Here is a 25,592-nt window from a genome sequence, read left to right on the forward strand (position 1 = left end):
CAGGATTCAAAATCAAAAGGCATGAGCAGAAGGTGTATAGATTAAGGAAGGCTTTATATGGCTTGAAGCAATCCCTAAGGACTTGAAATAGAAGAATAGATAGCTTCTCGATCGAAGCAGATTTCACAAAATGTGCTTTAGAGCATGGAGTGTATGTCAACAATGTAAGCACACTCAGTCGAGTTATTATATATTTGTTAATTGCAGGTGCAACTGAAGCAGAAATAAAAAATGTTAAGAAAAAATGATGCAGGAGTTTGAAATGTCCGACTTAGGGAACTTGTCATATTTCCTAGGGATGAAGTTTAAAGACACGAGTGAATGAGTTTTTTTCACCAAAAGAAGTATGCCCAAGATATCTTGAAAAGGTTCAAGAAGAACAACAGTAATGGAGCTGTCACACCATTGGAGACAAGAGTAAAATTGAAAAGAAAACAATTGTTCAGTTTGAAAATGCGACATTGTACAAATAAATCATTGGATCCTTAAGGTATTTATGCAACATTAGGCCATATATTTGTCAAAGTGTCCGGTTGTTGAGCAGATTTATGGAGAAGCCACAAACGTGTCATCTCGCTGCAGTTAAGAGAGAATTGGGATACATAAAAGGTACTATCGATCATGGTGTGCTAATGTCGAGGCAGAAGAATACCAGTACAAATGTAGAAATACGTGGCTACACTGATTCAGATTTTAGTGGAGATCAAGACGAGAAGAAGAGTATTGTAGGCTAGAAATTCATGATTGAAGGTGTTGTAATATCTTGGAACTCAAGAAAGCAAAGCATTTTGGATTTGTCATCTTGTGAAACTGAGTATATGGTTGTAGCATGTCAAACAATATGGATAAATATGTTGCTCGAATAGCTAAGGATCATGGAACCTAAGAAAATGAAGTTGTTTGTCGATAACAAGTCAGCTATCGATCTAGCAAATCACTCTGTGTGTCATGGTCGAAGTAAGCTCATAGAAAGGATGTATCATTTTATTAGGGATCAAGTAAATAAAGGAAAACTTAAACTTGAGCATTGCAAGACAGAATGACGACTAGGTGATATACTCACCAAGCCCTTGAATTTTTTTTGGTTTAATGAGTTGAAGATACGCATCGAGATGAGAAGCCTTAAATACATGAATTAGGGCGTGAAATTTCTTAAAACCCTAATTGTTCCAACATTTGATCCTTTGATCCTTGGTTTATACAATATTTTAGTTATATGAGATGGTTGTCTTCTCTATAATTGCAAAGTAGGACGCGAATTTTTTATAGTATCAGATTAACTAAGAGATTTTTGTTGTATGTTCATTGGAATTGTTTCCATTTCATATCTTTTGTTCTAAAATAATCAATGCTTAAGTTTTTTTAAAATGACTTTTGATAAAAGTCATATTTTGTTATAATTTTCTCAAAAATATAAAGATAAAATTAAACAGACTCTAAGAGATCATTTGTTATATAATAAGATTGATTTTAATTTAAATTTTGGTATAGGCTGAGTTTTAGTGTATGGTAAACAATATAACTCGTCCCGATGGACAAAAAGTCGACTAAAAGAAACAGTGGTCTTAAAAATAAAAACTCAACCTCAAGTTTAAACTATTCTAAAATCTCGCACTTATTGTCACTGACTTAACGTTAGAGAGTTTACAGGTACACTCTAACCAGCAACCATATTGTGAAGATTGCTACACTAGAGTTGGTTATCAGATTCATCATTACCAACAAACAACACTTGAAGAAAAAGACCATAATGGATCATTCGACATTGTCTTTGAGAAACATCTTCTAACGTTTCTGCTCTATTTCTAGCTTAATGAAAATTTCCGAACATGTGTTAGCAAGAGGATTGATGTCCATGCAGATCATCAATATTTTCTTGAAGAATCTCCTAGAAAAAGTTCAAAGACAATTATAACACTTACAGAAACAGAACAACCGTGTGAGGCAGTCAAGTTAAAGAAGAGTGAAAGAACAAGTTATGCCAGAAAAAACTACCCCTTCTGGTGAGACTTTAAGCCAGTGGGATGACTCTCTCATTATGGGGAACACAGAATGATGACTTTGGATGTTATAGGATAACATACCTATCAATATTTTGGAAAAAGACGGGTTGAAAAGGCGTAGCCATTCTGGTAACATCTTTGTCATCACCAGAGGCTTCTCAAACCTCGAGCAAATGACATGATACTCCCTTGAGAGAAAATAATGACATATTACAACATTGATGGTCGAACTAGAAACGAGGTTCAAGAGGAAAAGGCTTTCTTTTTCCTTTAACAATGAGGAAATCATCATTGAGGGTACCAAAATTCCATTGGGGGACCTTCCTTCTAAGAATTCAGTTTCCCATCTTCTCGTTCTTCTAAGGGAGATATTTTCCACCTCGGAGAGCTTCTTCTAGAATCTTGATTCCCAAACCAACCTTCTTGGTCTATAACTAGATACCTGACCTTGATTTGCATGGTGTCATACCCCAAAATTTGCCCAACATATTTATCCATATTTCAGTCCATCTGACTTTCAAATGCTCAAAGATACACAAGAAGGAAGCATGCAGTCTCTCTCCTAAACAACAACCTCTAAATTAGAGTTTCGGATTTAATCAAGGAATTTGAACTTCTGATACCTCAAGTGGATTCCATAATCTCTCATATGATTCAAAGTACCCTCATGCCATGTTTTAAGCCCTGATTCACAAGATTGCTCAGCTAAAAGCTCAGGAAGACAATAGTCGACTAATTTGATCTAAAAGTCAACTGTGGTCAAAGTACAGTCAAAATTTCTGATTTTTGGTCAACATCAACATTTTAAATGTTAGATTCATCATTTGATCAAGGGTTGATCATGATTCATCAAGAAAAGGTCAAAAATCCACAAAAGGACAAAGTTGCTAAATTAGGGTTTCTAGGTAAAAGTCAACCAAACTTTGACCAGCCATAACTCTCTCATACTTTCTCAGAAATTCCTCAACCAAAGCTCATTTTAAAGGAAATTTTATTCTGTACAACTTTGATGTTGGGCCCAAGGTCAAGAAATGCTTCCGCATAAGAGATATGAGCCAAAACATTACAGGTCCTTCTAAAAGTCAACAAAAAGTCATCTTTTTGCAAAGAAGTGTACACGAACATGGAAACTTCAATGAAGATGAAACCAAAATTATCTTTTAGAGGACTCTTTGAGCTTTCTAAAAAGTATGAGAACACCTTCATATGATTAAAAATGGGGGAGATATGTTTGGTACAAGTTGGTCGATTTTCAAGAAGAAAGCAAAACCCTAATTGGCAAAATTCTTAATTTTTGAGTAATGGGCTTGTGGTTTTGGGTTTCTCACGTGATAATAAGCCCAAGGAGAGTCCAATGGTCAAATATTATTTATTTTATGAATTTATTTTATTTATATTTGATTTTTTTCAAATATATTCAAATAAAATCATCAAAATAATTATATAATTGATGCATTAAACTTTTTATTTGATTCAATCCATATCAAATCACATCCAATGGCCATGATTAAATGGAGATATGCACAAAATAATATAAGAGCCAAAAATAGAAATATTTGGTGCAATATGGAATCAAATATGTTTCAATATTCTCTCACCAATTAAGGGATCTTTCTATTCAAGTTTTTGACCTAATTCTAAACCCTATAAGTACACAAGAGTATCAGCAACAAGGGGGGACGAGAATAAGGAGAAAAGAGGAGGCTCTCACGTTGCAAAAATCCAAGAAACTAGGGCATGTGTGATTTTCTGTTCCAGAAGGTTTCAAGCAATTCCAAACGATTACTCATACTCCTGAAGGCCCTAAGAGCGCAACCATACTATCCTTAAGGTTCGAAACGGTCCAGAACGGCTTGGCTCACTTGTCAGGGTTTGCATTCATTCTCAATTCGATTCCAATCATTCGTGCGTTTTTAATAAATTCAAAGCATGTTTTCTGGTTTGTATAACTGTTTAGAGCATATTTGAATCACTGGTATTGAGGTTTAGTGCAGGATTCAAGCTTTGCCATTGTTAGGGCTTCGGAGGTCTCTCCCTCGTATCTCATATTACAAGAACTTTCAGAACAAACGACCACCTCCATTGAATTCGCAAGGTCCTTTTTAGTGGATCTGGACTCTTTTTATGTTCGTTTGATTCGTGTTTTGCAGGAAGTAAATTTCCAGAATTGGCTGCGAAGTATGCATGACAAATCCGTAGCAAAAGAACATAGCCAAACCGTAGCTAACTCAGTGATGAAGATGATGAATAGTAATGGAGACCAACTTGACCATGCGTGGCTGGTTTTGATTCGTTGGTCAGCAGTCTGCTCCTCTCTCTCTCTCCTTCCCATTGGCTTGCGTGCAAAAGCGTGGCCCCCGCGCGTTGACTATTTGGAATTCCATTTACTTTCTTTTTTTATATTTATATTTTACTGACTAAGTAAATAACTATTAAAAAAGATGGCACAACTGGCTTGGAGTAATGCTTATTATCATCAAAGTCCTGGGTTCGAACCCAGGCTTGTTGCAATTTTTTTGTGTTTATTTGTTCTTAGATCAAGCGCGCCTCCCCTTGCATACACCTGCGGTGCACCCTCACAGTCACGCCCTTGGATTGACATCAGCCCAGATCTGAAGGCCAAGAGATGCTCCCCCATGGTGTTCCTTCCATACACATGCCACACAAGATCATAACTAAGTTTTTACCCCTTTTTTATTTTATTTTTTTATTATATAATTCCTCTTTTATTTATTTTCTTTTTAAAGAAACTTATTTCATTTAAACCTTTTATTTTGTATTTATAAAATCATATTTTCATGACTCTTTAAGTTATTTAATCGAACTTTCGATTTTTTTAAATTCGCAAATATATTAAATTATTCACTTTTTTTTATATTTAAACCAGTTGCTTTAAACCCTGATTTTATTTTAATTATTTCTTTTGATCATGATCATTAATCACTGTTGCTGGTATGTGTTATCCACTAATGCATTCTTAAGCCTTATAAACCTTTTGTGTCACAATAAGTTTTCTTAAATAACCCTTTTAGGTTCAGGATTAGGGTTTGTAAACTTTTTAGGGTTTATAGATCTTTAATCAATTAAGGTTTGTAGATCATTCATACACTAAAAATTCTTTTCTTTTGTGCAAATTTTCAGGGTTACCCCAGTATCCTACGAATACGCGTCGTCAAATCAAAAGCTAAGTTTCTATTTCTTTTCTTCTTTAAATATCACTTTAATTTTATTTTGTCTTTGCCTAACATAGGGTTGCCTCGAACAGTCAATGAATCCCTCCTACACTAACTTTTATTTATTGTCCGTTTAATTCTCAGATGATCAGAGTCAATCGAAGGTTCGAGGAAGATGTGTAAATTAATTTTCTGTCTTTATTTTTTCGTTACCCTATAAGGGTTTTATTGTAATGGTTTAGGTTTTATTTTTCCTCATCCCCGCAGGTGTTTATTGTAATAGCGTAGGATATTAACTGTTTTATTTTCTGCCTTTAATTTCCGTAATATTAATTGCTGTGGTTAGTAATCCTAGGGAGTGCAAGCCTGCTAAATAACTTAGATAACTAATTACAAGATAAATGTCATCGAAGTTAACCACGTGATTGTGCCACACACACATCTTTAGGGTAATCCTTCTTGTTGCCTTATACTGTTGCCTTATCATTGCCTGTTGCCTTTAATTGTACTAAATCGATTCCGAGGATACCTAAAGCAAGGTTGCCTTCAAGAATAAAAATCATCTAGTCCCTCGATGCTGCCTCGGAAAAATAAGATGATTGTCCTATTGCTAAGGTATCCTCGCATGATGCCTAAAAAGATTAATGACTATTATATCCTTCCCTTAGACTACCTGCCCTCTTTATGGCATGGGACAGTCTTGTGGCGAACGATTATTCTCGATGACCCTTAAACATCCAATTGAAAGACTTCCTGCCCTCTTATGGTATGGATAGAGCCTTTCGCCCTGAAAAGCTAAAAGAACAAATTTATAAACTTAGGGTAGTTGCTATTAATTGCTTGCTCTTTTTCAAATTCAAATTCAAACTCTTTTTCCCACTAATTTCAAAATCAAATTCAAAAAGACTACGCTTATTTACAAGCTAAAGTTCTTATTCAAATTTCCATTCACACCCCATTTTTTCAAACAATTCAAACATTTTGAAAATAAAGCGAGCTAAGCAATTAAGAGCCCATGGAAAACCATGGATGCAAAGGATGCCTTACACCTTCCCTTTGTATAACTTACCCTCCGAACTCAATCTCTTCAAAAAGGCTTTTTTTGTTCTTTTAGCCTTTCTATAAATTGGATAAAATAAAAGTCGGTGGCGACTCTTACTTACCGCGATATTTCTTTAGTTCACCGTATTACACATGGTTTGTTCCCCCACTCTAAAGGTGGTCTTCAGCGTCATGTAGCCTTTCACCTGTTATCCAAAAAACCCAACCAATGACCCCTTAAAAGCTTTTATGTCATCTGAGTCAAGGCAGAGCCTTTGAAATGCATCCCAATAGAGAATATCTATGAACCTCCCTTGATCTACAAAAACTCTTATGATTTCCCAATCATTTCACCTCATGGTAATGACCATGAGGTCGTCGTTGTGGGGGTGTATACCTGGTGCATCTTTTTCTAAAAAAAGTGATCTCAACCTCTGGCGTCTTAATCTCGCCTTCCTTCGGCTCCGTGGGAAGATCCTTTATATTTAATACATGACAGACATATCTTCTTCGAGTGGAGCTAGTCTCTTTGCCCCCAACAAATCCTCCTGCAATAGTATTGAGTGTATGGCGTACAACCTTGTCATCCTTTTCTTTGGATGGTTTTTTCCCTTTCTTGATTTGGGGCTTCTTGTATCATCACGCCTACGGGAGTTGGACCCGCCCGACCCTTGAGAGGAAATTATCTCTGTCGTACTTCTTAAGATGTCCCCCTGGATCATACGCTCGATCTCCTTATTGAGTTATTAATAGTGTTCTGTGTGGTGTCCTTTAACTTTATAAAACTTGCACCATCTACCAGGATCAGGTCCCATAACATCCGCCTTTGGAGTTGGAAGCGTAGGGATATCATGCAAGTGGAAAATCTCCCGCCAAGTCTATTTACGGGGAGTTTAGAGGCGTGAAGCCCTTCACAACCTTTCCACCTCGCTTGAATGTCGCTTTATCTTCGATGGGCGAGGTGTAGTTACTCCGTGAGTGTTGCGTGCATTCAACGCTAGTAACAAACTTTCTAACGTCACATGCCTTCTTCTCGATGTTACTTTCCCCACTCTGTATGTAACATTCTGCCCTGGTGACCACAATTACTAACCTAGAAGTTGGCATTTGGGCGAGAGGCTCATTGAAGTACTCTGCTTCGAGGCTATTGTGAAATGCTCATACGAACATTTCTTAGTTCGGTTGGATGAATTTATAGTGGCCTCATTGAAATATATGAGATATTCCTTGAATGACTCTAAGGGGCCTTGTCGACTGTTAAATAGGCCGGTGGTGGACATCTTTCTATGGTAGCAGGCGATAGAAGCTTAAGATAGGCCCGTATACATCATAAGGCTGCATCCCTGAAAGTTCTAGACAAAAGCTTGCATTTCAGATAATTGTGCACTCCGATGATGGTCATATGCGTGTTGATGGAGGCAACATGCTCGTAAGGGCCACTACGCCCATCAAACTTTGTCAAAGAGGAAGGCTTGAAACCCTTAGGAACATGTGTTTCCCATATCTCGTTTGAATGTGATTGGGGATCTAGCACTTCCATCTCTTTCGTGGGGGTAGTCATTTGTTGGCATTATTGGATGTTGAAGACATTGTCCTTTAAGTTCAAGTTTTGGTGGCACAGTTCGTCCATGGCGACACGCATATGCGCTATAGCATTGGGATCAGTGCTACCTCTAGTATCCTAATGTGTGGGGGATTGTTCCCTCATAACAACCATGATTGGGAATAATTATGGTTAAGTAGAGGTTTCGGTGAGTGTCGAGGTGGTGATGATGATGGAAGGTGTGGGACATGTATCCCACAATGGACGTGATTGTACTTGTCAAAAAATACATATGCGTGGCACCTCTATGCCGGTAGGAGCAGCCAAAGACTTTTAGGATTTTCGATGGTTTAGGGCAAGCTCACGGTTGTGAGAAATCCCGTTTGATGGTATTTCCGGTGTGGAGAGAACAATGTTACGTGAGGTTATAAGGTTTGTATTTTTGGGGTATTTCATGTGCATTCCGAATTTTCCTCCTAAACCCTAGAGTCGAGGTATTTATAGAGGCTCATGTGCTTGGATTTTAGGGTCTTGAGAAGTGGTAACGACTTCACCTTGACTAGGAAAGTTGTTGACTATCTACTTCTTAGAGGATCGTGACCAAGACTTCTTGTACATAAGACTATAAATTATGTACACGTAGTTCCCACGTTTTTCATCTGGACGAGTAGCCAGTGGTGTGAGAGTTATGCCTAGGCGCCATTTTCTAGGATGATCGCCTTACGTGGTGATTTAATACAGCCTTTACAAATATATTATTAAAGTAATTTTTGACTTTTACCGCCAAATATTATGTGTCACTAGAAAATTTCTTAATTTTGTTAGAATTTCCAAAATCTATTACAGTAAGTTTTTTATATTTTAATTTCCAAATCCAACTCATGCTATTGCGGCGGAGACGGCGGATGAAGTCCGAATGAATTCCCAAAACTCTCACACGGGAACATGTTTTTTAATCGGTGATTATAACGCAGTTCTTAGCGCTCACGAGAAAGAAAAAAGTGGCTATTGGTCCAATATTGCTTCCATGATCCATCTCTCCACCAAAAGTGCAGAGTTTACCTGGTCAAATCCTCGTTTAGGGATGGCTCACATTGAATCTCGGCTTCATCACACACCATTGTTAATGAACCAAAATTATTGTTTGCTTTTATCATTTTCACATGGCTGACAAACTTATGCAAGCGGTTCAGTATGATTCCTATGGCGGAGGTGCATCCGGATTGAAGGTTATCCCCAATTTCTCATCTCTTTCCATGTTTATTTAACCTAATTTCATTTACATGTGTGTAACTGATTCTGATTCGTTTCAATTATTGATTTTAACCAGCATGTTGAAGTTCCTGTTCCCACTCCAAAGGATGATGAAGTTTTACTCAAATTGGAAGCGACTAGCATTAATCCAGTTGATTGGAAGATTCAGAAGGGTGCTCTTCGCGCAATGCTTATGCCGGGAAAATTTCCCCATATACCTTGTATGCCTCACTAATCTTTTTAATAATCCATATACGGTCATACATTAATTGTTCAATGAATCTAAAAATGTGAAATTTGCTTATAATATGGGACGGAGGGAGTATGAAGCTGGACACTTTTAGGAGCATAGGAGCAGTGTGTCGCAGTGTCCAACATGTGTCAGTGTCAGACACTTGTATAACACGTGTTGAAAAAATCAAACAAGTATCAGAAAAAAAAGTTAGACAAGTGTCACCAGAAAAGTTGTTATTTTTCTTTACTTCGACACTTTTTGAATTGGTGTCTGACACCCATGTGACATTCATAGAACATTTGTCGGACAATTTAGACAAATGTTTCAAATATATTTTGTTTCTTTCTTTGCTTCAACACACATTATGCATTTTTTTTTTGACAAATTTCATACACATATAAAAGGGTTAAACATGTAATGAAGTAAGGTTATCATTGAAGAATTGAAGGTCAAATAATATCATATATATCGGTGTCAGTGTGCTATGTTTTTGAGATTATCGGCAGTAGAGTGTCTGTCATGTACCGGTATCCGTGTCAGAGTCCGTGCTACATAGCTTAAATATGTGTTTCTATTGACTTATTAAAGTTTGGATAAACAACTTATTTGCAGCTTGTAGCAAAATAAATGCTTATGAATGTGTTCGCATAAGTTATTTTTATAACGAAAGATAAAATATATTTAAATTGTTTTTATATATGTTATAAGTTATTTTCATTATCTATCTTGAAGAATTTATTAAAATAAGTTCAAAAAATTTTATAAAAATGTCATGAGCTCTTTTGATTAAGTCTCTCAAACAGTGTCACAAAATTTATGGCAATAGATAAGCTCATCCAAACATTTAGGTTTATTGATGAGGGCATAAGCACTTGTCGGAGTGCTAACTCATGGCATGACATCTCTCTAAAGCTATTTTCAGTGTCTCTAATGCGATTTTCAGTTTATGAACAGATCTACATGGTTGTTTATCAAAACTAATTGTAGCTTATTTGAAAATAATAGTGTAGAAATGAGTTTATTGGCATAAGCACTTTGTGTGCTCTATAGTTTATGAAAACAGCTTGCAATATCAAAATAATTTGATTATATTTTTCTTTGATTGTAGAAATATCTTATATATAAGTGCTTAAATAATTTTACTACAAGCACTTAAATAAACTGTTTTTACAAACAAATTCATTCTCTACTTTCACAATTAATATTTCTTTGATCTTGGGTCTTTGATTCAGGCACTGATGTGTCAGGAGAGGTAGTAGAGGTTGGACAGCAAGTGAAGGATTTTAAAGCTGGTGATAAAGTTGTTGCTAAACTATCAACTCAAGTACTTATCTCTTTCTTTCACTCTCTTAGTTTACTGTTTTTCATTTCTTCTTATCATCTATGTTATTTCAAGTGTGAATTGCAACACAATTTCATGAATGAATTGGTTTTCTATTCTGTAGTCTTACTAGTTTAAAAACACGCACTCCAACATGGTGCACGATACGGATTACATTTTTCAATTGTAGATATATAGATAAATGAATAAATGCCCAATATGTATCCTCAAACTCGGCACTCGCATCAACTTAATTCCTTATTTTATTGATATTGAAAAATAGTATCGAGTTCCAAATCATGGTTTAGATTCTGACCGAGAGAGTTGTTCACATTTAATGTCTGAAAGTGCTTCAAATTGGATTACAACCAAAGGAGAAAACCCATGGGTTTCAAAAAAATTGGTAGCTAAAACATGGTCTCGCCGTTTACCATGGCTTTGCCTTTTGTTTGACTTTAAAATTCCTTTAGCAAGAAGATCAAAGTAGTACAAAAGTTTATTTCAAAGGAATCTAAGATGTGAGGATAGACAATAAGCTCACAATGGGTTAAAGTTCCTAACACTACCAGCCGCTAGAAAAACTGTGTTGTTCCCAAGGCTGAGAAAAAGAGATTGGTTTGTGTGAAAGCATTTCTTCCTCCCAAATGGTATAGACCAGGCTCAAGCCTTTCCATTGCACTAAATATTGTCTATCTTTGTTGTTGATCTGTATAATCCTATTCACAGCCTGTTTGAGGAGAATCAGGGGGTCTTAAGATGGAATTCCTGTTTGATCTGAAAGGATAATGGCATGCTTGAGAAAATCAGTCCATAAGCAATCTTTCAAGTGTGCTTTTGTCACTAATTCATGTAGTAATTGAAGGATGAAACATCATTGCTTTGTTCACCAGGTCTGATGCCAAAGCCTTTTTAGAATCACTACAAATATCTTTTGGAGGGAGGGAACATGCCAACACGGTGAAATCATGCGTGCTTTTGTCTCGCCTTCTCCTTAGCATTCTAATTAGTTGTTTCAGTTGCAATGTTGAGCTCTGTTTTGCTAGCTCAAAACTGGGGTTCCTCTATAATTCCATAAATGAATTCAGAACGCCAACAATTACCCCTCTCATATATATGATTGCTAAAATGCCTTTGGAATGAGTTGAGGATGCATGCACAGTCCCCTTACTATCCTTAAAATTCATTAACATCATTATAGTACCCTGCATCAAATTCACATCGTAAAATACCCATTTAATTCTTCTTTTCTCTATCTCTAGTGCTACTCTAATCACAACCAGGGACACTAACCTCTACGATGTGCATGCCTATTGGACTAATAGGTATGGAACTACTCCTCTCCGTGCAGGGACTGGTGTTCAGCAGCTCTATTGCCAGCGTCAACCCCTACACGTCTTAGTGTCCAAATTTTAATGATATATGAGAAAACACTAGAAAAGTATTATTTATGAAGCCTTAACTCCTTGTTTGGATTTGTGCTGCTAGATCATACAATTGGCCACATGATTACAACCTTCCTCTGCCTCAAATCTCACATTCTCTTAATTACATAATAATATGGTGAATTCTTATCTACCCAACTCAAAAAGTTGGGTAAGGTTACCTCCTTTGTAAAATGCGTTGAAAACAACAAACATTGGTAGCATTTTAATAAATAATTAAATGTGTTTAATGAGATGGAATCATGTAATTGGTTGGAGGTACACTACCCAACTTTTTGTGATGGGTAGAGAAGTTGTCCCCTAATAATATTGCTCCATTTCCCCTCTTGGCTGTGAAAGTTCAAATTTCGAGCTTAAACAGTGGATAACCTTCTCTTTAATAAAAGTGTGTAATTGATTTTTGTTATCTAAAATCGAAGTGTAATATATGAAGATACCACATGATTTAGTGTGAAATTATACAGCTGTGTTACAGTTTTATAAATATGCTCTTCTGCTCTCTACTTGTTGTACATATTTCTCAATACACAACTTTAAGACTATGATCCTATTTTCAATCCAACTATTTTATATTCATATATATTAATGTACCAATTACAATGGTTATTATTCATGTTGTGTTGAATGACAGTATGGAGGTGGACTAGCTGAGTTTGCAGTGGCTAGCGAGATCTTAATAGCTGCCAGACCATCTGAAGTTTCAGCTGCTGAAGCTGCAGGTTTACCTGTAGCCGGTCTCACAGCTCATGATGCGCTCACAGAAATTGGAGGAATTAAGCTTGATGGGAGCGACCCCAAGAATGTTTTGGTAACTGCTGCTTCAGGCGGTGTTGGTCTTTATGCTGTTCAACTTGCCAAACTAGGAAGCAACCATGTGACAGCCACCTGCGGCGCTCGCAACATTGACTTAGTTAAGGGCTTAGGTGCTGACGAGGTTCTTGACTACAAAACTCCAGAGGGAGTATCATTAAAGAGTCCGTCTGGTAAGAAATACGATGCAGTGATAAATTGCACCACAGGAATACGATGGTCAACTTTTGATCCTAATTTGGCTAAAAACGGAGTTGTGGTGGATTTAACACCTAGCCCAAGATCAATGTTTACTTTTGCCCTGAAGAAACTTACTTTTTCGAAGAAGCGGTCGGTGCCTTTTATTGTATCTGTCAAGGCCGATGGCTTGAAACATCTTGCTCAGTTAGTGAAGGATGGAAAACTGAAGACAATCATTGACTCCAAGTTTCCTTTGAGCAAAGCTGAAGATGCTTGGGCTAAGAGCATTGATGGCCATGCTACTGGAAAAATCATTGTGGAACTATAGGCACTGTTTACTTGGGGATGTTGTTTTTATAGTTTCTAGTTTCTACTTTTCTATACAAAGGTGTGTGTATGTGTGTTTATATAGAAATGAATAACGTGGGATACGTTGTATGTTGAAAGTATTTTAAGTTCATATATTTATTGATTTTTTCTTCTGGTTTGTATGTGATAGTGTGATACACATTGGTTCTCTTCTCTGATAATTGATTTGGAAATAATGACTTCTTTGATATAAGGGTGGTTATCTTCTTTGATGAGTGATTTAGAAATAAATGACTTATGTTTTTGGATAAGTGTGTGTTATGACTTCACGAGGTTGATTGATCCACGTAGCTGATCTTATATTTGGAGCATTCGCGTCTTTGTCAAAGACACTGATTTGACCGAATATGATATCTGCTGAGGAGTTACATCAATGGAAATTGTTAGACACAACGGTAATGTGTAACTTCCAATTAAAGGAAATAATTGACACAATAACAACCAATCCTTAAAAATTATAGAGTCTAGTCTCTCCCTTGACCAAACCATAATAAACAACAATCCGATGACCACTAATGATCATTTATCCAAAAGCTCCACCTTGTTCTCAAGGTGAAAAGCATGAAACTGTTTATTGATGGTGTCAAAGGACTCCCATCATGCTTCAAAATTTGGCAGCTGTTTCCATTGAATCAAGACTTCAACGTGACCGGTAGGAGCTGTCCGAACAACTTTGATATCCTGAGGTTTGACCTCCAATTCCATGTCTTCAGTCAGCATAGGGGGTAGGGTTTGCAGCTGAATAACAGACGGAATCGCCTTCTTAAATAAGGAAACATGAAAGACCGGGTGAATTTTGGTACCAAGCGGCAATTCCAATTTAGAACTATCTCACCTGGCTCGGATGCAATTAAGACTTTTGTGCTGAAGAAATTTACTCCAAAGAAACGATGTGTGCCATTTTCTGTAACTGTCAAACATGAGGGCTGGGAACATCTTGCTCATTATTTCTCAATGATTACATACAAAATGAGTTCTTTCCAGTACTTGCTATGTACATAGGATACATTTGCCTTTTATGTTATTTTGTTTGGATTTCTAAATTTTTTGAATCAACAATCTACTAAGGAAATAAACTAATTCTTTTGATCATAAGAACTCGACATTTCCTTCCAATCCAATTACTCGTCCATGGTGGATCTTTTGACACAACTTCGTAACCAGCATTTGTGTACAATGTTCTAGCACCCACATCTTCTTCATAAGCCCTAAGAACAAGAAACTCAAAACCCCACAAATTCGAAAGCATGTCACATGCTTTCAACATTACAGTCCCTATTTTCATCCTCCTGTGCCACAAATTAACATCAATATCAACATTCACTTTCATAACATAACAAAAACAAAAACTATCAACTATGAAACACATACGGTTACAGACACGTTAATCACCTGAAAGCACTGGAGACAGCTATTCCTGAAACGTAAAGATACTCTTGCGCATCATCTGGAAGATGTTCAAGAACATCTTGATCTCTCATTACAGTTACATCTATGACACCAACAAGTTCATTTGGTGAATCTTGATCATTCTCAGCAACCAAACAAGCATACCTGAATAATAATGCACATACATTAGTTGCTAGTGTTTTACACAAAATCAATTTCTTATTTCATGTTTCAGGTTCATCATGAGTCTTTTTGAAAAAATAATGTAACTTTTTTTAGTTTACAAGTTTCATATATTGTTAAATGATAATCTACATAAGCTTGATTAGAAATAAGAACAAATGTACCTATTGGGAGGTGAGCATTTAAGCTTGTAAAGAAGCCCTGATAGCACTTCAGCCTATTTGTGTCAAGACAGGACAAAACATTGAACATCAACGCGAAAGGAGTATAACTATGACTCTGATACCGTAAAAGACTATAAAGATATTTGATATATCGAGTATAAACATTGAACTTCTTAGCACTTAGTGAAATGCAGATTCACTGCAGTCATTGATGTACGCATTTGATGTATTAGAATGCGTGTATCAGTGATCGCACGAATCTACGTCCATTCTCCTTAGAATTAAAAAAAAAAAGTATGTGCAAATTAAATAAAAATGAAGAGGATCAATAAAGTGAGAGTAGAAGAACCTTAAAGAAGTGAAAGAACAAGTCATTGAAAAGAGCCATAGGGACATGAAAAGCCTCAGCTTGAACTTGAGCAGCCATTTTTATCTCATCAGTATTCACAATTAATCTCCTTATCCTCCATCCATATTCACAAGCCAAAATCTCAAACTTTTGCTTCAAATTTTCACTATCATTCTCAGTTTGCAAGTTCACTTTCTGATCAGCACAATATGATTGTTGTGAACTGCTTCTACTACTACTGCTGCAGCATTGTAACATTGAACCATTCCATGTTTTTCCTCTTCTAACTCTATAACATGCATTTCTTGGTGTTGTTCTAACATCATAATACCTAATATTTGAACATATAACTAGTTTATGAGAAGTGTAAGAGGTTCTTGAAAATAAATGAGCCATTCATAAACCAAAAAAATTGCTACAATACATAGCCTAGTTTGTTAATGCTCACAAAAATTCTACTTGAAATTTGTTTTTTTCTTTCTTGTTATCTCAAGAAAATCAATTGTAGGATTTTAAGGGGGGCCTGTTTGGTATTTGTGTGGTCTCTTTTAGTTTGTTGCCAACTATGTTTATCTTTCTAGAAGCCAGGTGTAGTTATATGAGCCAAAGAAATTTTGAATTTTTTAGTTTTGTTATTACAAGGAGTGTGTTGCTTGTTTAATTCCAAAGCATACCCTTATCCTCATAAAATTCACTAGTTTGTTACAACCAACACTTTGATTGAGAGTTATAAAGGGTGGGTGCATTTGAAGGAAGGGGGGCATAGGATAAGGAACTAATTTACAAAATCAACTTTATAAGGCACTATTTTGAAATAGTTTAAGGTCCTTAATAATGACAATTGAAGTCATATTTAATTAATACTTGTAAAAGAAAGTATTTATAGTGAATAGAATAAAAATATGTATTATAGATATGGATAGAGATGCAGGTTGATGTGTAGGTATATACTAATTAATACCCACTCCACTCCATACTTCATGATATATACTTTTATTTTTTTATTTACATTATAATATAGAAATTATATTGATATCAATTTTAAAAGGTAAATCACTATTAAATTATTAAATTTTTTAATAAAAATTTTAATTATAATATGATGCAAGCACATTAGGTTTTTTTAAGGATAACTTACCATACTTCAGGACCGGCCGAACACATCTTGAGATCTGAGGCGAAATTTAAAATTAAACAATTTTAATATAATAAAAAATATTTTAAAATTAATATATTTTAGATGTTTTAAGGTATACATTATAATCAATTTAATTTAATATTTTATTTTAATTAATAATAAAATTAATTCATTTAAATACTCTTTTCAATATTTAAAAATTTTTTAAAAAATAATGTCACAATTATAAAAAATAGATATAAAGTCTTCTATTATATTAAAAAACTAAAAAAATTATTATTGATTTTTAAATTAACGAATCAAACAATACAAACTGTAAATATTTGTTATTATTATATATTATAAATAGGTATGTTATTATTTAATTGATATATAATATAATTTAAAAAATTATTTTAAAAAATCAATTAATTCAAATTATGTAAATATAATATAAAAAGTGAGGCCCTCGTCGGTAGTCTTGGTGGCCTACCCCTAGGGCCAACTCTAACTTTAGAAAATGTTATTTGAATCTTAAGGTCTGCTCTGATGAGTCTTTAGAAAACATAAGCTGTTAAGTGATTGCAAAACACAAGAAATAATAGTAGAAAGAAAACTCAAATGCTTAAATTCTTAATTAATGGTAAAATTAATTATGCTTAAATTCATTTGTAAGAATTAGTTACATACAAATTAACACAATTTACGTATTTCTATCGCAAATAATTTTATCACTAAAATCATTACGAGCTACTAAATATGATATATGAAAAAAAAAATTATACATATAAATTAAGAAATTATATAAAACCTAAATGTTCTTGAGGTATTTAAGCCAACTTAGTTATTATTATTTTTTTGGTATTTTTGTTACCAACCACTCAAGAGATCTTTTTATGTCACAAAAGAAATATGTCAATGAATTTATTGAGTGTTGGGTATGTCTTCTTTCAAATCATGTGCTAAATTGTGGACACACAAGCTAAACTAAGTGTATCTTCTAGAAATCCATATCTAGATTTCATTGGGTATTATAGTCTTGCTGAAGCAATTTAATACTTGACCTTTTACAATATCTGATATCACTTATGTCATGCAAAAATATATGTTTATTTATGCATGATTTAAAAACACAACATATATCTGTCTTAAAGCGCATTATTCGATATATTAAGAGCTTTATTGAATTTGGTCTACATCTATATCTTTTGTTCATTAAAAAACTCATCACATATATTAATGGATATCGAGTGGATGTCCATAAAATTGCAGGTCTTAGCGTATTCCCTAAGTTTTAGGGTTTTGAAGTTTATCAATTTAATTATTATTTTAGTAATTAAGCCTCTTCAATGTTAGTGTTGGATCTTTACACGTCTCTTAGAATTATGGCAAAATATCCATTTTGGCCCCTTAACTATACCTTTGGGTTCAGATTGATCCCTTAATTTTTTTCGTGTCACATTAGTCCCTTAACTTTCAAAACGTTTCATTTTAGTCTTTTTTGTCTAATTAGCTACAAATTTAGCGACCGATTTCAAAGTTTTTCTGTCGCTAATTAAACAAAAAGGACTGAAATGAAACCTTTTGAAAGTTAAGGGACCAAAGTGACACAAAAAAAAATTAAGGGATCAATCTGAACCCAAGGATATAGTTAAGGGACCGAAATGAGTATTTTGCGTAGAATTATTTTCCATTAACATATATTTTGCATGCATAAAATAGGTCTTTGACCAAAAATCAATGTAAATGATTCGTCATAAAGTTTGTTACTTGAATCAAGAAACATGTGCATGCATGATTTAAGTAAAACAAAATCTTGACTCAAATCACGAGCTTTCATGTTTTCCACAATTTTGGTTTGAAAAACATGACTCGAGTCAGCAAATGGCTTTACTTGAATCATGAGTTTAAATTGAAAAACAAAATTTTCCACGAGATATGTGACTCGAGTCACAATTTTTTTTGACTCGGATCATGAGTGGTTTTGATTCAAGTATGAAAAGTGTTTGACTCGAATCATGAGTTAGACGTGTTAGGGAGTCCGGGAGCACCAATGAGACCAATGCTCCAGGACCACAAGAGAGGGAGACACCACATCTTAACCCAAAACCTTAAGGCTATGTTTGCGAGTTTGGAGGGGAGGGGAGGGGAGGGGAGGGAAAGGCTTCCGAAAACAAAATTTTAAAAAATTATAGAAAAATATTTGACATTTTTTAAAAAAATGAATTTGTTTAGAATAATAAAAGAGTCATTATCATTACTAAATATTTAATTTTCAGAATAGTATAACAACCTAAAAGATATTTGGAAATTTTATGTAAGCCCTCCAAAACCCTCTTTAAATACAATTTTTGCGTTCCCCCATTTTATGTGGTTTTTGGTGTTATGAATAAAATCAAACCCTCCAAAACCCTCCTACCCAAAATCTTTTTATTTTATTCACCCAATTCTTCCTATTTTCCAAAGCCCTCCTCTCCCTTCCCCTCCAAACTCGCAAACAAAGCCTAAGGTGTTAGGTAAATGGGGCATCTCTCTTATAAATCCAACATTTCACTCGTTCATAGGCAATGTGGGAACCACTCACACTTACACTCAACATTCTTCCCACAAGTGCGAGTCCCCCCACATCCTTTAACTGAATCCAACACCGGATCCAGCTCCTGCTCCCCCACCAAGCCGAACCACGACTCTGATACCACTATTAGGGAGTCCGAGAGAGTCGGAAGCACCAATGAGACCAATTCTCCAGGACCACAAGAGAGGGAGACACCACATCTCAACCCAAAACCTTAAGGTGTTAGGTAAATGGGTCATCTCTCTTATAAATTCAATATTTCACTCATTCACAGGCAATGTGGGATTTTTAACCACTCACACTTGCACCCAACATTCTGTTGGGTTTGGTTGAAAATATATATGTAAAAGAAGTCCCACATCGCTTATTTTTGTGAAGGAAAAGAGAGTCCAAGGCTATATATAGGATTCAAGTTTTTCTTTTCAAGATGTATCAATCAAAAACACTTTAAGTTTGTATTCGATTTTCTTTATTTTCTCTTATACTCTTGTTTTAGAGTGTTGTGAGAGGTAGTTAAATATTTTCTTTGGAGAGTGCGGATGTATTGGGATCTAAGGGTGATTGAGGGTAGTCAATTTGTTGTAACAATTTTCACATAGTGTTATTCTCTGGTTGTCATTTGACAACGGTCGTAGTTTTTTCTCCGGATTTGGAGTTTCCACGTTAATCTCTTGTGTTATTATTTTGTTCCTCTTTTTATCTATGTTTATTTTTTCCCAATAAGTGGTATCAAGAGCCTTGGTTTGGTGGGGTATAAATTTTTAGTATGCTATGTGGTTTCAGTTTTATCTGATCTTCCACATTAAAAAAGAAATTTTATACTGTGTGTTGGTTGGGAAAAATTTTATTTTGTTGCACGAAAGGTTTTGGATGCAATGTCATGTTTTTCAAGTGCAGTGAAGATTGATTTAGAGAAATTTGATGGAAAAATCAATTTTGACTTGTGGAAAATTGAAGTCAATGATATTTTGATACAATTAGGATTACACAAGGCGTTGAAAGGAAACATTTCCAACACGGACAAGGAGAAGTGGGAGGAACTAGATTTGAGAGCTTCGAGTACAATTCGCATGTCTTTGGCTAAGAATATTCTTGCGAATGTTCTTGGTACATCGTCAGCCAAAGAGCTTTCGGAGAAACTTGAAGGGCTATATCAAGGAAAGGGTATATCAAATCGGTTGTTGTTGAAGGAGCAGTTTCATTGCTTGCGTATGGATGAACATACAAAAGTATCTGATTATCTAAGTGTTCTAAATGCTATTGTTTCTGAATTAAAAATTATTGGAGTCAATATTGATGATGAAGATAAAGATTTGAGACTCGTATGGTCTCTTCCATCTTCCTATGAGCATATTAAACTTGTTTTGATATATGGGAAGGAAACTCTGAGTTATGAAGAAGTTGCTAGTAAGATTATTTCTGAAGAAATAAGATTGAAGGGTGAAGATAATACTTCATCAAACTCAGTGTTGGTTGTTAGAGGAAGACCTTATGTGAAGAAAAACAATGAAACGAGTGTGAAATGTTGGAAATATGGAAATATTGGACATATAAAGTATAAGTGTCCTGATGGGGTAGTGTCAAAGAAGAACTCTGAGTCAAATGCTAGCAATGTCTCTCTCGCTGTGAGAGAGGATGATCTTATTTGAAAATTGAGAAGTGTGTCCTCATGACATTTTCGGTGTCATGGAAAAGGACGAGTTATTGCTAGCGGATTAACACATGAGCATTAAAGCAAAGTGTGTTGTGAGATTATGTCGATGGTTGAAGAACTTCCTACCAACATGGAAGTTGAACCATAAAGTTTCAACCTGGTTTTCGGCATGTGAAAATTCTTGAAATGGTTTAGTTTCAAGGTATACTCTTTCTTTAGGTGGAGTATGATAGTTTTTAAAACTATGATTGTCGATGAAGACAATGTGAAAATTCTTGGAGTGGTGTAGCTTCAAGTGAATATACTCTTTATGGTGGAGTATGATTTTCGGTGAAGACAAAGAAAGTTAATGTATTATTTTCAATCAAGGTGGAGATTGTTGGGTTTGGTTGAAAATATATATGTTGAAGAAGTCCCACATCGCTTATTTTTGTGAAGGAAAAGGGAGTCCAATGCTATATATAGTATTCAAATTTTTTCTTTTCAAGATGTACCAATCAAAATAAATTTAAGTTTGTATTTGATTTTCATTTTCTGTTATACTCTTGTATTAGAGTGTTGTGAGGGGTGGTTAAATATTTGCTTTGGAAAGTGCGGCTGTATTGGGGCCTAAGGGTGATAGAGGGTATTCTATGTGTTGTAATAATTTTTACATTGTGTTATTCTCTGGTTGTCATTTGACAATGGTCGTAGTTTTTTTTTTCTTTTCAGATTTGGAGTTTCTACGTTAATCTCTTATGTTGTTATTGTATTCCTATTTTTTTCTTTATGTTTGTTTTTTCCCAATAAGACATGGGCAAGTGTTTACTCGAACCAAATTCGTGAAAATCTAAGTTTTCTTATCTTGATTCAAGTTATTCCTTTACTTGACTCAAATCATTTTCTTCACTCTTGACTCAAATCAAATGACCATTTTTACTCACTGTTAGTGCATTTCTCTATAACATATTTAAATTAAATTCTCTTTCTAACTCATAACTTTCAAGACTTGCCAAGAGAATTTTGCATACTCATTCACATTTTCGAAAAGCATAACTTTCTATCTTAAGTAAAACTTGTAGAAAATAATTTTCTTGTGTTGAATTAGTGAGTTTATGACTAGTTGTGTTTTTATCAACTCTAAGAGAGAGTGCTAGGAGGTTCATTAGTTTTCTAATGTCTTGTGAAAATTTGTTTTCAAATTGAAGATTTGGATTATGATTTGCTTTTTTGGAGATTTATATCCGGTGAAGAAAAAGAAAAGTTTCTTCTCCAAAGGGAATTTCAATAGGATAAATAAAGATCTATGCAAACACAATTTTGGAGTTTCTAATTCCTTTGTCAGTTCAAAGACCCAGAAAAGAAAATTTTAGTAGGATTGAGTGAAGATCAATGCAGATGAAATCCTGGAGTGCTTTGGTTATGAGAAGGTGAATTGATTCAAGGTCGAGTGAAGATCTTAAAAAAAATTGCATCCTAGAGCTGTATACAACAAAAGGAGAATCATGATTTAGATATATGTTGTTTAGTAGTTGATTTAAGTTTTTAGTTTGTCGCTGATTATCTGTTATATAAAAGAACACTTTTTTGTTACAAATTATTGGAAGACTAACGAAATTTCAATGACTTACCATTGGAGAATGAATTAGGTGCAAGCGAGGACAACACAGCGAACCAATATAAATACCATTGTACTTTCTCTCTATCCACCTCTTTTAATTTTTGCATAGTTTGCATGTTATTAGGTTTTAATAGCTTTCTAGAATTTTATATTGTTAGGATTTATCATTTATAGTGGTTTAATGTTTAAGTTTAGGTTTGTGTTAGATATTGTTAACTAAATATCATTTCCGGTGATTGATTGTGAATTTTTATAATTGTTAGCCTGCTATATTACTTAATTGAATGTACTCAAATAATCTTGTTTGAATTCAAATTAGAATAGTTACCATATTGTGTTTCATATATTCATTAACAATTAATTATCATCATATTTTTATTGTTTTCATATCTACAAACATGACCAATTGCGTAATTCACTTTATAGAAAGCTTTTAAACTTCTGCTCCTGCATATTTCAAAATTATGATTTTAGTAAACTTTTTGACAAGAATTTTAATAGGGAAAGGTGTATTTAACCATTAAATCTAGATCTTTCTACTCTCATATTCAACCTAACAGTCGAGACACCAAAAAGATCAACATCTGGATAATGTGTATATCTTGCGGAAAATCTCATCTCTTGGTCAGCCAAAAGACAAACTACATTGTCTTGTTCCAGTGTGGAATATTACAGTCATGTAGTAACTTAGTCATGTTGTCTTAGGAATCTTCTTTTGAACCATATTACCCTGTCCAAAAGACCACATTAGTCTATTGTGAGGAAGTAAGTATTAATTATCTCCCCGATATCAAATAGCTCACATCTTCACTGCGAGCCTTTCACGATAACTTTTTGATGATTTTCGACTTAATCTCAACCTTCTTCAACCTCCAATTTCTATTATAAGGATGTATAAATATCTTTTATATTTAACAACTTTTATAAAAGAGAGCCGTCACTTTTCTTCTTTTTCCTTCCTCTCTCTCAAAGAGGGGTGATTTAGGATCAATTTTGATCCAAAATCACCCCTCCAAATCGTTTTTGTTTATCTATTACTTAAATAAGTGATTTTCACACCTTTTCTTTTTGTCTTTTTTGTGATTTCGTGGGTCATCGTTTGTTTTGATTTCCCATATTTCTGTGGTGTATTTTGATTTCTCGTCGTCTTTGTGCGGGTATTTTGTTTTTCCGTTTTTGTGCGGTGTTCATTTGTTTCAGGTTGAAAGATTAGTTTCGATCTAGTGCAGATTCAATTAATGACTTTGGTGCCGTCAACGCTACAGATCCGGAAGCATGAATATTTCGGACATCTCAATACAGTCAATACATTAATATTTGTAGGCATATGCAATTTGCCGTTTTATGCTATTAACATGGATGCTGTGGATTTGTTCGCAGATTCATCCTTTTTGTTTTTGGCGATTTTGAATTTGTATTGCAACGATGTACTCTATCGATTTGAATCAATGAATATCATTTATTTTCTGTAAAAAAAAAAAACTTTTATATTTAATATATATTAGTTTATATTTATTTAACAAATTAATTTAATTAATTGAGAGATTAGCGTTACGATTTAGTATCATATGAGAATGGAAGAGAGAGAAAAAATTATTGACACATAATCTGCACTATTTATTTTAAAATCTAATGGTTCAGATTTATTATCATATTCTCGTATAAAAATGTCATTCTCATATGATACGTCATATATATATATATATATATATATATATATATATATATAATAATAATAATAATAATAATAATAATAATAATAATAATAATAATAATAATAATAATAAAAAAAATAGACAAGATAAATATTCTCTTACAATTTTAAATTATTCAAATTTATAAGTCTACTAATAAATAAATACATATAAATTGTTTAATCAAAAAGTTTCTTTTTAAATATTTAAAACGAAATAAACAATTAAACTCAAGTAAGAAAACAATGGGTTGAATAAGGGTCCTCAACTATTCCCTTCATTTCAAAATGATTTTCAATTTAATTCCCTTCATTTCAAAATGATTTTCAATTTAATAAATATTTATTTTACAATAACTGTTGTGCTCATTTTTTAATATAAAAAATTATTATTTTTTCAATTGTGTCACCTGAATACTATCTGGTACACTATTTTTAACACATCTATAAAGTTAATTTAATAACAATATAATATTTTAGGATAAAATTACTATATTTTCTAACATGTGAGAAAAAAATTAAATGATAATAATTTTAAAAAAAGAAAGTAATATATAAGTTGAATTACATAACTGAATAATTAGTTTAGAATTTAATTTCTTGACGAAAGTATTTATTTATGAGGAATGCTAACAACACTCTCTTTTGAATAGTCTCTCAAACACTCATTTTTTTTATTGGTTTAATCATGTGTGGGCCCTTCACTTTGAAAATAGGTCTCAAAGAAGTAGGACTCACACATGTTTCAACCAATAAGAGAGAAAATGTTTGAGAGAGTATTAAAAAGAGAGTGTTGCTATCGTTTCTCTTTATTTATCTTTATTATTTATAATAATATATTAATGTTAATAAATTATTAATATTTATAAATCAATTATAAAAAATGAAAATAAGTGAAATGATAACAATAATAATAACAAAAGAGACTAATCAAAACCACCGGACGACTTTACAAAACAATGACATACATACAGCATAGGATTCGGCAGCTGAATGAATGTAGTAACTTAGTCATGTTGTCTTAGGAATCTTCTTTTGAACTACATTACCCTATCTCAAAGACCACATTAGTCTATTGTGATGACGTAAACCTTAATTATCTCCCCGACAATCTCATTCAACACCAACTCAATAAACATATTGAAATGAATATTCACTTTGTGCATGAGAAAATTACTTGTGGATAAGTCCGTATATTACATGTTCCTGTACGATACCAAATAGCTGACATCTTCACAACGAGCCTTCCATGACAACTTTTTGATGATTTTCGACTTAATCTTAACATCCGTCAACCTCCAATTTCTATTATAAAGATGTCTAATATCTTTTATATTTAACAACTTTTATATTTAATATATATTAATTTATATTTATTTCACAAATCAATTTAATTAACTAAGAAATTAGCGTTACGATTTAATAACGACTTATATATATATATATATATATATATATATATATATATAAAAAATAAAATAGACAAGATAAATATTC

General features: G+C 33.8%; 2 protein-coding genes across 2 annotated transcripts; one reads left to right on the forward strand and one right to left on the reverse strand.

Moving 5' to 3' along the window:
• Positions 1–8,618: 8,618 nt before the first annotated feature.
• Positions 8,619–13,484, forward strand: LOC131640294 (chloroplast envelope quinone oxidoreductase homolog). The gene is made up of 4 exons (XM_058910707.1): positions 8,619–8,989; positions 9,091–9,235; positions 10,482–10,573; positions 12,644–13,484. The coding sequence occupies exons 1-4, from the start codon at positions 8,924–8,926 to the stop codon at positions 13,328–13,330; spliced, it is 990 nt and encodes a 329-aa protein (XP_058766690.1). The 5' UTR covers positions 8,619–8,923; the 3' UTR covers positions 13,331–13,484.
• An 814-nt stretch (positions 13,485–14,298) lies between these two features.
• On the reverse strand, positions 14,299–15,958 carry LOC131640295 (GCN5-related N-acetyltransferase 10, chloroplastic-like). Its single transcript, XM_058910708.1, has 4 exons — positions 15,457–15,958; positions 15,108–15,160; positions 14,764–14,925; positions 14,299–14,660 (listed from the first exon to the last, which is right to left on the reverse strand). The coding sequence occupies exons 1-4, from the start codon at positions 15,850–15,852 to the stop codon at positions 14,435–14,437; spliced, it is 837 nt and encodes a 278-aa protein (XP_058766691.1). The 5' UTR covers positions 15,853–15,958; the 3' UTR covers positions 14,299–14,434.
• Between the last annotated feature and the right edge of the window lie 9,634 nt (positions 15,959–25,592).

Source organism: Vicia villosa, unplaced genomic scaffold (assembly GCF_029867415.1).
Source record: "Vicia villosa cultivar HV-30 ecotype Madison, WI unplaced genomic scaffold, Vvil1.0 ctg.003033F_1_1, whole genome shotgun sequence".
NCBI lineage: Eukaryota > Viridiplantae > Streptophyta > Magnoliopsida > Fabales > Fabaceae > Vicia > Vicia villosa.

Coding starts and splice junctions, on each gene's coding strand:
- LOC131640295 (XM_058910708.1), bottom strand. CDS start 15,852: ATGGCTCATTTATTTTCAAGAACCTCTTACACTTCTCATAAACTAGTT. Junction 15,161..15,456: donor TGTTCTTTCACTTCTTTAAG/GTTCTTCTACTC, acceptor TGACACAAATAG/GCTGAAGTGCTATCAGGGCT. Junction 14,661..14,763: donor GCTGTCTCCAGTGCTTTCAG/GTGATTAACGTG, acceptor TTTGTGGCACAG/GAGGATGAAAATAGGGACTG.
- LOC131640294 (XM_058910707.1), top strand. CDS start 8,924: ATGGCTGACAAACTTATGCAAGCGGTTCAGTATGATTCCTATGGCGGA. Junction 9,236..10,481: donor AAAATTTCCCCATATACCTT/GTATGCCTCACT, acceptor TCTTTGATTCAG/GCACTGATGTGTCAGGAGAG. Junction 10,574..12,643: donor TTGCTAAACTATCAACTCAA/GTACTTATCTCT, acceptor GTTGAATGACAG/TATGGAGGTGGACTAGCTGA.